The sequence below is a fragment of the Ceratina calcarata genome, unplaced genomic scaffold, assembly GCF_001652005.2.
Source record: "Ceratina calcarata isolate Rehan_Ccalc_2016 unplaced genomic scaffold, ASM165200v1 scaffold267, whole genome shotgun sequence".
Lineage (NCBI taxonomy): Eukaryota > Metazoa > Arthropoda > Insecta > Hymenoptera > Apidae > Ceratina > Ceratina calcarata.
The window spans coordinates 180,439-195,379 of NW_017148872.1; the positions used below are offsets into that span (position 1 = coordinate 180,439).

Consider the following 14,941-nt stretch of genomic DNA (forward strand, 5'->3'; position numbering starts at 1 on the left):
TTTATAAGGTAGCATGATAGAGATAGCACTGATAAATCGTGTTGTCAAAAAGAAGCAGTTTTATTTCAACCGAAGGACGAACATTTCATACATTACAATCTAATATAATTGCACACATCTTGTTAAAATTTTTCTTACATGGAACCACATGTAAAGAACTTCGATGCGACTTTTTCTCTTTATGTTTAAGGCTTTAATAAATAATAGTGCGTTACAAGTTTTGTTCTCGTAACGCCGTAATTCTACGCACGTTGAAATACGAGAATGAGTAGGGAAAACCTGTATAAAATCGTTCTAAAGTTCTGAGATTCATTAGTTTGTTACTTTATATAAAACAATTCGTGTAATTAAAATTGTATTTGTTAAACAGCTTCGTAATTCTAATAAAATAATAAAATTAAGAAATACGTAAATCACAATGTCGACATTTACACTATGAGATATCGAATTGTTACTTTAACTTGGCTTTAACGATTTTTACAGGCTTTCCCTATTCCTGATTATTATTCATCGGTGGCTATGCAACTATGAATTGATAACAACTTTTTTCATAAGTAAACGACGTTTGTAAAGATCGTAAATATATTCATAAAAAATCTCGTCAATCATATTAAAATATGTACGTATACATAGTTTCATTTAGCGTGCTATTTTAAAGTAAAAAAAAAAGAAGAGTGCATTTACGAGGGAAAATAACATTATTCGTACCGTTTTCTCTTCTGCTTCAAGCTCCCGATCAGAACTTTAATTCGTTCTGCAATTATCATAATTACAATTCCATGCACAATATCGTTTCATCTAATTTTATCTAAAGTTTGTTTGTCTTTGGTCAACAATTATATATAATCAAAGCTGCGTATTTATACATACAATAAATAATGTCTTAAACTAAAAGAATACGATACTATACGGAATATCAATTCTTTTTTTCTTTTTTCTTTTTTCCAACGAGACGGTGTCGCGTTTATCTACGTCGATGATATCAAAGGACGAAACGAACGTTTGGAATAAACCTAATTTAAATTAACTCCGTAATGATTTCTCTTATATAGTAAATTTGATCATAATCTTAACAATTAACGCTTAACTGCTATAATTCTCAATATAACGTTTATATAATATCATTGACAATGATTTCTTTGGATCAATAGATCGTGTTATAATATATACAGATGTCCTCTTTAAGATTTCGCTCGCAATCACCTCATCGTATGATGTTAAAAAAATGACGATAATAAATGATCGTTAATAAAAGTACACATATAATTCCATATAGAAACAAAAGGTCGATTTGTAATTACAAGATACTCCCCCACAAAGGGTGTGTTTTAACTCGAAAGGTTTTCTGAAACGGTTTATAGTTCAGGAGATCACTGCGTGCGAAAACGGGACATTCTGTATAATTAAATATATTATTATCATCTTGGAAGACATTATTGGAAGACTTCTTTTTATAGGTATTATATTTTATCTCATTTAAATAACACGTTTCTGCAGCTGCGAGACGTTCTTGCTCTGTCTTTACTCTTAGGAAACCAGATCTAAGATGCTTGGAATAATTATAGATGATTTGAAATGAACAGAACTTCTTGTCTTACTTGATGTCGATATCACTTAAGAATTGATAAGGACTAGTTCTGATGAAATTCCTTTCAATCGTGGCTCAAACTCTGTTACATTTCGAGTATGCATCAAGAAGTAGAGACCTCATTGCAATAGAGAGTTGAGAGCATCCCGCAGCTTTCGCCGGACTAGTTCTTTAGCTACAATCATATTGCTCAAACTAACGTATGATCTATTTCGGTCTGCATCGGCCTTGGAAGACGTTGGATCACGTAACTAATTGTACTTGTTAAGTACATAACTGGTCACATCGTTTCCTTATACGACGATGAGACGTCAGAGTAGGCTAACATTGTTGTTATAAATATACATATGTAGGTATGCACATAGATAATTATGCGAGTTTCGATGGATTTTCAGTTGTGAGAAAATAAAACATTCTCATTTTTAAAGAAAACCTTCTATAATTCTCGTGATCATTATTAAAGCGAAGCATCTGTAATTATTAGACTGCAGATTTTTACATATATACTTAAAAGAATGGAATATAAATACTCTGTAAGTATGATATGTACATAGATATTCGGTGTGTTTCCTTGATCTTGCATTAGTTTTGAACATTATGTACATTATGCATCACCTCGTACGTTTCAATTTTCACTAACTGCATAAAAACTCGCAGTCCAATGCTTACTATATTTACAATTGATTAAGTACTTTTAATATAATAGCAGAATCTAATTGTTGCATATTAAGATCCATCGAAACTTGTGCATTCAATCTGTAATATGAGTATCTCACACCAGTGCCAAACAACTTCTTGACCGTGAAAACCTTCGGATATTCACATCCTCCCACGACCAAGAACTTATTCCAGCAACCCCGGCGCGTAGTAAGATTTAGTAATCATAAAACATATCTATACGAGGTGTTCCATGTGATATTACATCTTTAAAAAAGTAAAGATTTCCTTCTAATCTTCCCTATATAACAGATTTAAAATAAATTCATGAATTAATTGAGTTTAAATAGAACACCTCGTACCCCTGTAAATGATTTTAGTAACAGAACGATACGTTCAATAGCTTGAATGCGGTGCACCTACATACGTATTGTTTGCGCGTAGATAGAAATTACATGATCCGCAATGTTAATTATAAAATCCTTTGCGGAACGGTGAGTTTAGTCAACTTGTACGTCATTGTCATTCACCGTGCGTGTTCGTTTTTGTAAATTGTATCGTGGAAGACATCGATTACTTATAGCTAACAAGATATTGTCATCTTTGCTGCCGCTAAATATATAATCTAAAACGTTGCTAGAAAGCCCCCTGAAATGTTCACGAAGTTTATGTCAAGGGTGAGGAAGACGTAGGACCACATGTTGAAAGCCGAAATACACGCGAATATATTCTCTCTCTTTTTCACTTTCACTCATTCACTCACTTTGTTCTCTCTTTCTCTCTCTCTTTCTACGATTTTGTCATTTTTTAAATAGATCATTTTCTAGATATGTGTGAGTTCTGGTTGAATATAAATATACAATCTCAAAATGTCTCGAACCATTTGTATATAATATATATACGTTTTCGATCAAACGAATAATCTGTGTAATTATATCCGTGCATGTATGCATTCGACTGAGCGAAAGGGTGCATTTCTCTTTATAGCGAAATCTCTCTAAGCGACGACACGCAGTCAGAATTGATGCCTTTTCATTTGAAACCAGCAAAAATACAGTTAGATCTTTTAGATCGCGTCTACTGGATCAAATAGTAGAATACATAATGTTTCTAAGTTAGATCTTTCTTTGTTTCCTTTGAATTCGAAAGTCTCGATCTAGATCAGGTTCGCGTTCTCAAGGGAATGCATCAGCAGTGAATTGTACTAGAACGAGTTTTGTACAGTCTATATCCGTTTGGATAGAGATGCATGAAGAACAAATACATGACTCGCTGTTCCGAAGACCGAACGCGAAAATAAATGAAATGATAAATTAGCGTAAGCTACAAATCGATGATGACTTCTCCGAGTAATGTCGTATCTACACGCATTATTGTGTACTCGTATTCGAAGAATACTCTGATCATTCAAAACGGTAGACCGATTTCAAAGGCGTTGATCAGAGCGGAGCCGGAGTCGTAGACTCCCATCACGCCGAAGAGTACTCCGAGGAAGATGACAAAACAATCGTACGCGACCTCGCTCCATTCCATGGAGTTTCGTTTCAATTTCAAGTGAAAGTAACATGGCCATATGAACGATAACATCGTTCCAGTGAAGGAACCGATGAATCCCATAAGGATACTAAAATGAGGGATAAAGACCGCCATGAGAATGGTGAAGACGATCACGCCGACCCGCCACGCGAGTCCCCAAACTTTCAACTCCCGGTCGACCGTCCATATCGTCGGAAACAGAGTTTTCGGTCTGCCCCTGAAGAACGCTCTTTCGAGCAGCTCGCAAGCCGCGTAATACGGCAGTGGATATGAGAGCACGGCTTTCACGACTAAGCAAAAATTCACCAGCCCCTTGAACCCGCTCGAGTGCAAATTATTTGTGATCACCTGTTGCGTGTCGTTCTGGAACGTGAGGAAACAGATCCAGCCGAAAAGCGATTTGAACGCGGCGGCTGCGATGTGGCTCCAGTTCAGCATCCAGTCGAATTTGGATCGATCGATCAGGTTGCCCTCCAATGTGGGTAAGAATATCTGCGACGTGTAGCTGAACACGATCACCCCGAGGGAGATCGGGAAGTTCTCGAAGTCGATCGTCCACTTCACTTTGGACCAGCCCCAGTCGCCGATCTCCAAGAGACAGTAACCGACGATGATGGCGTTTATGAACAAATGCGACATCGTGCACCAGAAGCTGAGCAGCGAGACGTGCTGCAGGGACTTAAGAAAACCAAGAGGCAGTAAGAATATACCGATCAGCATCATCCAGCTTCTGGTGTCTATCGCGCCCTCCGGGAACGTGCCTATCATCAGGTCACCACAGACGACCACGTACAGTATACAAGTCATCAGCAGCTCGATGATCTGGGCGATGTTCACCACTCTGGCTCCCCAGGTCGGCCCGAAGCATTCCTTAGCGATGGCCACGTACGAGTCCCGTACGCGTACACGTTGCCCGGTCGTAGTGTCCAGTTCGTACAGACACTCGACGAGTATTTTCCCGGTGTAACAGCAAATATGCGCTATACCGACCATGGCAGCGATCGCCCAGTAACCGCCCCGTAACACGGCGAACGGCAACGATACGATGAACATACCCTATAAAGTAAATCAACTACGATACTCCCTCGATACGAGTATTAACAGATTTTATTTTAAGCGTACATACATTTCCTTGGAAACATAAGTAAGAATTGTTAGAAAAGTAATAAGAAAAATCACGGATGTCTATCATGCGTACGATTTAGGAGAATAAATTAAAAGGGAGTACCTGAATAGCGTTCGTAACGTTCCACGCAGCTTGCCATTCGTTAATTTTCACTCCGGATCCAAATTCACCACCACCTTCGTCGTATTCGCTAAATTCGCCGCTGCTGACGCTTCCCGTTCTAACTTTGTCCCTGCGGAAACATAAAATCCATTAAGCCGTCTATAAACTTGTATCATACGTATAATCCATATCATTATGAATGAATAAGCGTTGCATTGTTATGCACCCCGTTTATAAGTCTTGCGACGCTTGCAAGTGTTTATTGTACATCCAAAAATTTTATGTGCATATTTATAGTTCGTTTACCCGTTTCTTTGATAGCTAAACGAGTCCTCCGCGACGGCTACGTTGTTCTGGTCCCGATACGCTTGATCTCCATTCATGGTCATCATTTCCGTGTTATCGCGGCCCTCATCGAACGATTTGAACTGGCCCTGGCTACTCTGGCTCGCAGCTCGCTGCGCGTTCGGACCAGGGCCACGAATAAGCTCCATGCAGGGGCTGTTCTCTGGCCATTTAGCCTTTAACGTTTCCCAAGCAACGTTAAATGTCGCACCCAACGATGGAATTCGTGAGTAGAACCCGCGAAAGTCGGCCATCGTGTTTAATTCGTTGCTTCTATAAACAAACAAATTATGAATCTAATTTATTCCTATTATTTGACGGGGAGATGAAAATGTATGGTACGATGTGAAACATCAAATTCACAAAGAACTTTATTTCATCGTGTATGCATTTTCATGTATCTTTTACCTTTTTCGATTGTCGAGAGAGTTAAACTTTAAAATAACGGAATGAATTCATAATGTTTAGTAGGCAAGACAGGCTGAAATCTCGTTCGATGAGATTAATCTTATATTTCTTAAGGTATTTGAAATGAAACAAAGAGCAGATGTGAAACGCGAAAGTACTTATTGACTGTTCTGAATAAGGAACAGTGTCCGATATAATTCGACATTTCTTGTAATCTGTTATTCGTGTTATTGAAAATGACGTCATACTACATAGAAAACTGTAAGAAACAAGTAAACGAAAGAGGGATACCAAGTAGTTTGCAAATCGGATTATTTAAAATAATTGAGAATTACTTATTCGGTTGATCCGAATGATAAAATTGAAAATCCTAACGAGAACGAATTTTACAATAACTGTTATTCGAAAAACGTTATTTCTACATTTTCTCTAAGGCAATAAAAATAGTAAAAATGAAGTAACACAGTGACAGATGTGACACAGTGCGTAAAGGTCATTTTAATTGCTCGAGTGCGAGAAGAATGGTCGGATATACTATATGCTTGACACAATTCCATACAAATGGAAGCTTTGATAGAGAACAGGAATTCCTACCCTTGTAACCGAAGGCTTAACAACTTCGATGTTTAATCCCTTAACGATCTTTCAACACATTTACTCTATTCAATTGCTTTAAACTTATCCGAGAACAGTGCACGTACGGTACAACCCGTACGACTTCGTCCTTGATCTCTGGTACTATCGAGTTTCGAGTGAAGAGTCGAATCCTTCAGTGATTACTTACCGAAACGACGAACGAAATTCGGTCAGGAATTATCAATGAAACTTCAGCTGACGCAGTGGACGTAGCTGTCTTCGGTGCTAGGAGCGCCGTATCGGTTTTTCTCCAGTTTCGTTGGCCAGACGGTGAGACAGGTTTCAACTGAAAGAGGATCCAGCGTAACGGCGGGCTGTGCTCCCGCGGAACGGAAATGTGTTTTCGAAAAATAAAGGGTCGAGATCGTCTAGCTACGTGGACTACGATACCGCATGGTCGTCTACGGTCTACCGCGATCCTCGAGTCCCTAATCGCGATATAGACTACGGCTACGGGGTCGGTGTGACACGGGGTTGGGAGATCAGATCAGCGGAATATGGCCAGCATCCCCCGAACGCGCAAGCCTCGATCGATGTGGTCCACGAGACATTCTTTCAACGCGTCAGTACTGTATTTCAGAAGTCACGTCTCCCCAGATAAACTGGATTAGGGCATTGAAGTATCAAGGAATAAGGAATTTTATTTTGAACAAAATTGAATCTGCAGGAAACATAAACCATGTATATAATGTTTAGAAATGAATAAGATATCAATAGGTGACAAAGAGCGTCAGAACATCAATAATTGAAGAAACGAAATAGGTATCCTGCATTAGAACTGTGTATTCGTAAAAGATATTAACATTGAGCCATGCGTATATATAATCAATTTGGAAATTATTTAATCGCATTTGGATACCGAACACATAAGTTTCGAGAGCTTTTATGTAAATAAATTAAGTTTTGAAAAGATTTTTAATTAAGTAAAGATCATAATCGTAAATAGTTTATTTTGAACAGAACTTAATCGCGTTATAACTATATCGTAATAGGAAATTCTTTTACCATTTATTTTAATACAATATTAACAATGTCACAATGAGCCAATGTATCATTTAATAAATAAACCAACGTGTTTATTATTTATCTTAGGTTTGTTACTTTTCACAGTGATAATTAATAATTGGTATAACTTTACAATTGTTTGTGTCCCTGCGTTTTTCTTCTTCATTAATTGAAATTGTAGTCGCACCCAACCAGTCCATTACACGCATACAATATGAATACTTCGTTACAACATATATTGCATAAAAAACAAGAATGCTGACGATTGGACTGAATGATTCTAGTAATGATATAAGGCCGTGAGTAAGGAAAACGTTTCTAGCTTTTACTACGAGAATGTACAGATCGATGAATTTATAGGATAATCATAGTGGCAGGGGCTAATAGTAGAAGTTCCAGATTTTCTATTAGCTACAGTACGAAGCTTGAATGCATCACTATTGTTCAGCAAAACTGTAGATCCCGTTCAATATCGTATTTCAATCATCATGAAACAACAATTTTTGCTAAATTAAATCAATCTTTTTCAGTCTTTCACTCATACGCGTATATTTAATATACATTGTATCATTTTTTTAAATGAATGCGTATAAACCAGAAAATATATATAATTTTAAACGATCTTTTAACATCTTGTGTATATGCAGGAATGACACGCAGATATTACATAGTAAATGTACAAAGAGAGAAAGGTATTAAATTTGTCACCGAAGTCGGAGGACTGACGATTTGTCGCCGGCCTGGGTTAACACCATAGCTAAATATTCGTCTTTAATTAATGCGCACAGTCGCGATTACCGAATTTTGTACTAATTGCCCGCTAACTATATGCATAATTACCCACGGATTTACATCGAAATTGCGCATACCGACGAACAAAAAGGTAAGAACGTACAAGCGAATGACACGAAGACGCTTTTTAAAATTTTTCGGTGACGTTCACGTTGTATTTGTACAATTAGGACTGTGCAAGTTCCCTTTTCATCGGAGAAGATACTTTTCGTTTTAAAAATCTAACAATAAAATGTAACACAGCTAAGACACGACAGCTAAAAATGGAATCTTCCTTCGTACAAGTAGATCAATCGTATCTTAATGTCCATGGGGAAGTGTAATTTGTATACTTAGCAATAGTATTGAAGAAATTTCATTTAAATTTCGCCGCCGTCCCTTTGCGTTTGATGCGAGTCACTATCCGAAGTTAAACTTTCGATAGCGCTGTCCGGCTGAGAAATTGTCTCCGAACTCCTGGCCATACACAGTTTGTTGGTTTTTACTTCCGTGCGGCTTGATTTAAAGCTTTGATCTAAATTTGAATTCGAAGTGGAATGTAGCGATACGTTTGACTGAGCAGAGACAGGTCTTTGACACGAATGTAACATTAGTTCTGGTCCTCCACCGTAAGTAGTTAAAAAGAACTGCCACAACTCTTCTGGTATTTGCCCGTAATCTGAGCCTGCACAATTAAACCAATATTAATTACAAATATATACTATATATAAATATATTACAATTTTAAACGTTTTACAACTTACCAACTTTAAGGATGTTCTGACCGTTTTTATTTATTATAATAGAATTGTTGTCAATCGGTCCAGGTGGCTGTGTCTCTTTGCCCCTTACGAAACTTTGCCACTGTCGCAGCCAAGCCATGGCCAATCCGTAAATAGCTGTAGGATTGTCAGTATTGTGGTTCAATTGTTGAAACACTTCCATTTCGTACTGCCTCCTTTTCTGTAGCGATTCATATTTCTCCTCGCAATTTGGGCATTCGTATAAATGCGTACACGCCGGACCTCCTCCGAATCTGAAATGATAAATTTCAGTTTTTTTTTAAAGTCTCTCATTGCCGATGTGAAGAGATGTAAAAATAATCGAGGACGACGCACTTACGTGTTATATAAATATTCCCAAACTGCTTGCGGAATAGGCATACTAAGTTTATCTACAAATTGTGCTCTAACAGGATTGACACCACCGTGTGGACAAAGAAAATCGGAATTGTCTATGGGCCCGGGCTCGGAGAACGTGTTGAAACGATTTATCCATTGTCGGGACACGAAAAAGTTCAGACCGGACACCTCCTTCGATGAGATCTCCATTAATTCCATCGTTTTATCACGCAGCTGCAGCATCTCCGGCGACCACTTTTTATAAAATAACACATAAGCCTCGCAATGTTTTACAGTTTCCGGTGAGACTTCCGTAACACATTGATCGTCAAACTCGAACCATTTATTAACAATAGGATTTAATGCGTAACAGGTATAATGGCCTCCGCCTGCTGTTCCGTGATGGCAAATAACTGATATCAAGTCATACATAGTTACTTTGGATACACACTCTTTATGCAAATACGGTCGCATATCTAATCCCTCTAAGGGAAACGAAACGTAACTGGCTATCTTCGAACTGAACATCAATTCGTGGCGAAACCTTTTTAAATGGACACACAGTATTTCGGGTAGTTCTAAAACCTTCGAGAATTTAATCCCGTTCCGCAGTTTATTACACTTCTCACAACTGTACATATTGTCCCCTTTAAGTTCGTCCGCGCTAAAAAACGCCGAGAGGCAGTCGTGCAAGCTGACGACCGGTCCCCAAAACCAAGAACGCATCCACTGCAGGAACCATGATAACCAACCGGATTGGTTAGTCACGTAGACGACGTCTGAACATGGTCCTGCCTTTTGCGGGGTCAGAGGCCCCTGATGCAACATATCGATGTGATCTCTACTCGGAATGGGCAATGACAGATCTTGAAACGTTTCCACCCTCGTTGAAATCCTATCACAAGTAAGACATTGTACGCTACTTAAAAGTTTACCGTCGAATATATCACTGATGATGCTTCGCGTTTTCATTTGTTTCTTAGTCCTGCATTTTACAGGCGAATTCTGCGTCGATCTTTGCGGTTGAGAAAACGGTTGATCCACGCTCGATTTTTTTATACTTCTATTCGTGAACTTACTCCTCAGCTTCTCTGACTGAGACACGCGAGAGTATCTTCTTTTCGTACCACGTTCGCCCTCGTCGCTAAGAGAACTCTGCTCGCTAACTCCGGAATCACAGGTTTCGTATTCGGCATCCGACTGGCTAGAACCAGTCCCATCGATCTCGGTCTCTTCTTCGTCCGAGGACTGTTCGCCTAATCCCTTTAATCTTAACGCGATATCGCGATCATCTTCAATATGTTCCTTCAATTCTTCATGCAACTGATCCATAAAACATCTTAGAAATTCTTGAGTGTCATGTTGGTGATATCCTCTGAACATTGGGTGAACAGCTCGAATTCCAGACAAAATTCCATGTGGTACAACATATCCTCTTGTTTTCCTGTTCCACATGTCTCGAATAAGGTTTAAATAGCTTAAGCTTAAACCAGGTTTTCTATCTTTGGACATATAGCTAACCATATGACCACAATCCAGAAAGAATTGTGTCAGAGGTGGTACATTTGATAAAGCTTGAAGCGCAGCATTCATGTAGCATGTGTTACCAATATTTTGGAGACCGACAAGACCTCTTAACTTCCCAGAAAAATCTTTACTCTCATCTGAATCTGTACTATCCGGTGAATCACCAGATTTTTCATTAAACGATCCATCTTTCTCGTAATTTACTCGATTTATCAGGTCGCCATAGAACCTGTTATTTATGAAACGAAAAATTATTTTTTTTTCACAGTTCACACAAATACATTCTTATGATTACAAGGAAATGTATGTGTAATTAAAATAAACTGTGCTAATACTTACTTATCCAATATGAGTCTATTAAGATCATCTGTTTTGCAATCTATGTTTATGGGTGCATCACCAGCAAACTTGTCTTTTTGTGCTTTTGCATCCACTTGATTAGGCGACCGAGGTGCTTTCCGTATCCCCCTGATCGTTATGACTTCCTTCTTACACGAGTAACACCATATACGATTCGTGGAAAGATTCATGTGGGCACAATGATTAGGAAATTTTTGGTTGTGTACAGTGCTATGGTCCAAGTGGGTTTCTGGACAGCCGACCCATCGACAATCCGGGAACAAGCATAGCCACAAATTAGGCCCGTCTGTATCGCATTCGCTACATTTCTTGAATCTTTCCTTTTGAGACACAACGATCTCAACGACCGCGAGATCACCACGATTGGCAATGTGAGGACAATTCCTCGAGACCAACGGCATCCTGTCACTTCGTCCTTTCATTTATTCTCGTTAATTGTAAAACGCGAAATCGCGTGTACACTTTCGTTCCTTACATCCGTACAAAATTTGGCTCACACGCGACTCGATTAACGTTACAATCATTTTTTAACCTGATTGGGACATGTCGCTTTTCGCGATCGAACATATTATCCACGAAAACGATTGTCATGGGAGATAGATGCGTCGAGAATATATTAGCATTCGTTGATATGAACGGACAGCCAATGTAAGAAACGGATCGTACGTTGGTGTGCATGATCGCGGCCGACACCGATTTTTATTTTGTTAACAAGATCATTAACGATTTTTAGAAAAAATCATTTGTAAAATACGTGTACTTGAATCGTGACGATTTATGAAGTACACGTTCTTACATGAAACAATGTAACAGTTCAATATTTTCTTAACGATAGTAGATCCCACGATACTGGATCAAACATCACGTTGATAATCTTGAATGGCTGTGGTAGTGTTTCTCTTGGTTGAAAATCAAGTGAGGAAGTGCACATGGACAGATTTTGCACTTTGACAGATTTATACGTGCTACGTGTATTTTGATAGTATAAGGAAACGGTTTTTTAGTTCTTGTGAAAATATATTCATATTCTCAGGTAATTATAAAGTGTGTATTACAGTATTGTTCGAGTTATTCTTAAAATAAACTTAAACGATAACCTATGGCTTTCTAGCCTCTCGTTTTCTATATTACCAATTGAAAAACATAATAGTCTTAGACGTGAACAGAGAAATTCAAAATGTATTATTAATCAACTACATATGAAAACTAACATACATCAATTCTATTTCTCAGCGATAAAAATGGTGTTGTCGTGTCGATTTTACAAGCAGAAATATCCAGAGGTAGAAGATGTAGTAATGGTAAATGTACGGAGTATAGCTGAAATGGGAGCTTATGTACATTTATTGGAATATAATAATATCGAGGGTATGATCCTCCTCTCTGAATTGTCTAGAAGACGTATCAGATCTATCAATAAGCTTATTAGAGTAGGAAAAACTGAACCAGTTGTTGTAATCAGGGTCGACAAAGAGAAAGGTACACAAATGTTTTATATAAATGAAATCTTCAAATTCATTTAGTAGTATTAAATTTAATCATTTACTTTAGGATATATTGATCTCAGTAAACGTCGTGTATCAGCTGAGGATGTAGAGAGATGCACGGAAAGATATGCAAAAGCAAAAGCTGTTAATTCAATCCTGAGACATGTTGCAGAATTATTGCATTATGATAGCGACGATCAATTGGAGGAGCTATATCAAAAGACTGCATGGCATTTTGAAGAGAAATATAAGAAACAAAAAGCCTCGGCATATGATTTCTTTAAACAGTCTGTCTTGTAAGTGTGAAAAACTATAAACAGGACTGATACTATTTATGCAATTGAGGATTGCTAAAATACTACTGTTTTAGGGATCCATCTATTTTAGCGGAGTGTGGTCTAGATGAGCATACGAAGGAAGTGCTGTTAAATAATATCAAGCGGAAACTAACTTCTCAAGCAGTGAAAATTAGGGCAGATGTAGAGGTAGCATGCTACGGTTACGAAGGAATCGATGCAGTGAAAGCTGCTCTGAAAGCTGGTTTAGCTCTTTCCACCGACGAACTTCCAATTAAAATTAATTTAATTGCACCACCCTTATACGGTACAATACTTATTCTGATGATTATAAATGTTCCCCGTTAAAATCGAAAACTAATCGTCTTATCCCTCTCTCAGTCATGACAACATCCACACCTGAGAAGCAGGATGGTTTAAAAGCATTAAACGATGCTATCGAGGCTATACAAAGTAAGATAACATCGTTAGGAGGCGTATTCAATGTGCAAATGGCTGTAAGTTTCTCCTTTACTGTAAATATGTATCTAAACACTTGTATCTATAATAATATTATTTGAATTTATAGCCGAAGGTTGTTACTGCGACTGATGAGGCAGAATTGGCGAGACAAATGGAACGGGCTGAACTCGAAAACGCCGAGGTCGCTGGTGACGATGATGAAGAAGAAGTGGAAGGAATGGACGGATTCAGTGGTGGCGAAGGAGACGATGATACAAAACCCGAGAACGAGTCTCAAGAAGAGGAATGAATGGAACATAAATCGACCATTTCACTGTCCTCCTTCAATCGTAATCATACTTCTCCAAGTATGTTACTGCCTTGATAGACATGCAGAATATTTGAAATAAATACACTAAGATCAATGTATTATAATTTATAGACAATTTTTTATTAACTGCATAAATAAACAAATTAATAATACTTAAACTGTTTTCAACAGGAAAGTTGTCCTGGTAGGGATATAAAAGAAGCAAAATATCTATTCATCTTTATTTATTTAACACATAGAAATACACGCAAAATGATTTCAAAAATAACTTAGATCTTACATGAATTTTTGGTATCGGTACTATCTTTTAATTTTAGAATTTCTCTAAACACAGTTTACATAATGTATCTAACTTAAACATGCACGAGCATGTATAATATTGTATACATATAACTATACAAGCATTATTTTTCGTTTCGTTTTATACTTTTATATTCCACTTAAAACAAGTATGTACAGTATACACACTATTAAATATCTTACATGTTCAAAATATCAATACGTATGTGTTTGACTCATGTAGGCAACATCAACAATCACATTTACATTTCATCGTTAATATAATAGATTTCTCATAATTCGAACAGAAATATTATTATACAAACTGAACATCATTTTTAAACAAGACAAAATATTTATTCCCAATATCTCAACATAGAAATTTTACTAAAACAATTAATTGTAAAACTTTTCCTTTTCACAGAAAATCACAGCAGTTTATTAATTTTACGTCGTCTGACGTCGTTATGATAATACAGAACACAAAATGAAAATGTACATACATTTTTATATGTATATAGTCGTAAATTGTAGAAGGAATAAAAGTAGATCTTTGTGAAACGTTTGCTCGAAATACTACGAGTAACTGCAATATTTAATTGCAAAACTCTTACGTCTACTAATTATTTAACATCATGAGGTAGTTACACGGAAATAAATATGTATTACAATGTCCCTCATTTTATTTAATTTTTATCTTATGCAGTTTAAGTTTAAAACCAAGTAATTCTGAAAGCACTCCCGAGAGAGCGGATAATAGTACCACTTTTGTAATTGTATACAAATACGGGTTGGCTGATAGACCAGATATTTTAAAAGGACATTCAAGTTCCTATAAGACGTAAATTAATTATATCCTGTAATCAAATAAAAGAGATTAACTTTTACATTACCTTTATTAAATCCGCTGCTAATTTCAGAACAT

At 37.3% G+C, this 14,941-nt stretch overlaps 4 protein-coding genes across 6 annotated transcripts in view; 1 reads left to right on the plus strand and 3 right to left on the minus strand.

Annotated features, from left to right (window-relative positions):
* Positions 1-36: 36 nt before the first annotated feature.
* Positions 37-7,161, minus strand: VGAT (vesicular GABA transporter). Of its 3 annotated transcripts, none has more exons than XM_018021862.2 (4): positions 6,547-7,161; positions 5,316-5,627; positions 5,010-5,139; positions 3,653-4,837 (listed from the first exon to the last, which is right to left on the minus strand). In XM_018021862.2, exons 2-4 carry the CDS (start codon positions 5,606-5,608, stop codon positions 3,653-3,655), a joined length of 1,608 nt encoding a protein of 535 aa, XP_017877351.1. In that variant the 5' UTR covers positions 5,609-5,627; positions 6,547-7,161. The 3 variants fall into 3 exon arrangements, with proteins under 3 accessions (XP_017877352.1, XP_017877351.1, XP_026668016.1); XM_026812215.1 differs by lacking the exon at positions 6,547-7,161 and adding an exon at positions 6,357-6,520; XM_018021863.1 differs by lacking the exon at positions 6,547-7,161 and having other exon boundaries at positions 37-4,837; positions 5,316-5,608.
* A 170-nt stretch (positions 7,162-7,331) lies between these two features.
* On the minus strand, positions 7,332-11,779 carry Usp20-33 (Ubiquitin specific protease 20/33). Its single transcript, XM_018021861.2, has 4 exons — positions 11,162-11,779; positions 9,297-11,051; positions 8,939-9,210; positions 7,332-8,859 (listed from the first exon to the last, which is right to left on the minus strand). The coding sequence occupies exons 1-4, from the start codon at positions 11,602-11,604 to the stop codon at positions 8,555-8,557; spliced, it is 2,775 nt and encodes a 924-aa protein (XP_017877350.1). The 5' UTR covers positions 11,605-11,779; the 3' UTR covers positions 7,332-8,554.
* Positions 11,780-11,950: 171 nt separating this feature from the next.
* On the plus strand, positions 11,951-13,841 carry eIF2alpha (eukaryotic translation initiation factor 2 subunit alpha). The gene is made up of 6 exons (XM_018021867.2): positions 11,951-12,215; positions 12,416-12,661; positions 12,734-12,965; positions 13,040-13,272; positions 13,347-13,462; positions 13,534-13,841. The coding sequence occupies exons 2-6, from the start codon at positions 12,424-12,426 to the stop codon at positions 13,714-13,716; spliced, it is 1,002 nt and encodes a 333-aa protein (XP_017877356.1). The 5' UTR covers positions 11,951-12,215; positions 12,416-12,423; the 3' UTR covers positions 13,717-13,841.
* A 103-nt stretch (positions 13,842-13,944) lies between these two features.
* The window catches only part of phtf (putative homeodomain transcription factor), a 7,987-nt gene continuing 6,990 nt past the window's right edge, over positions 13,945-14,941 (minus strand). The window contains exon 16 of the mRNA XM_026812214.1: positions 13,945-14,931. Coding sequence (XP_026668015.1) covers positions 14,901-14,931 — 31 coding nt within the window. The 3' untranslated portion in view covers positions 13,945-14,900. The remainder of the gene's footprint in view (positions 14,932-14,941) is intronic.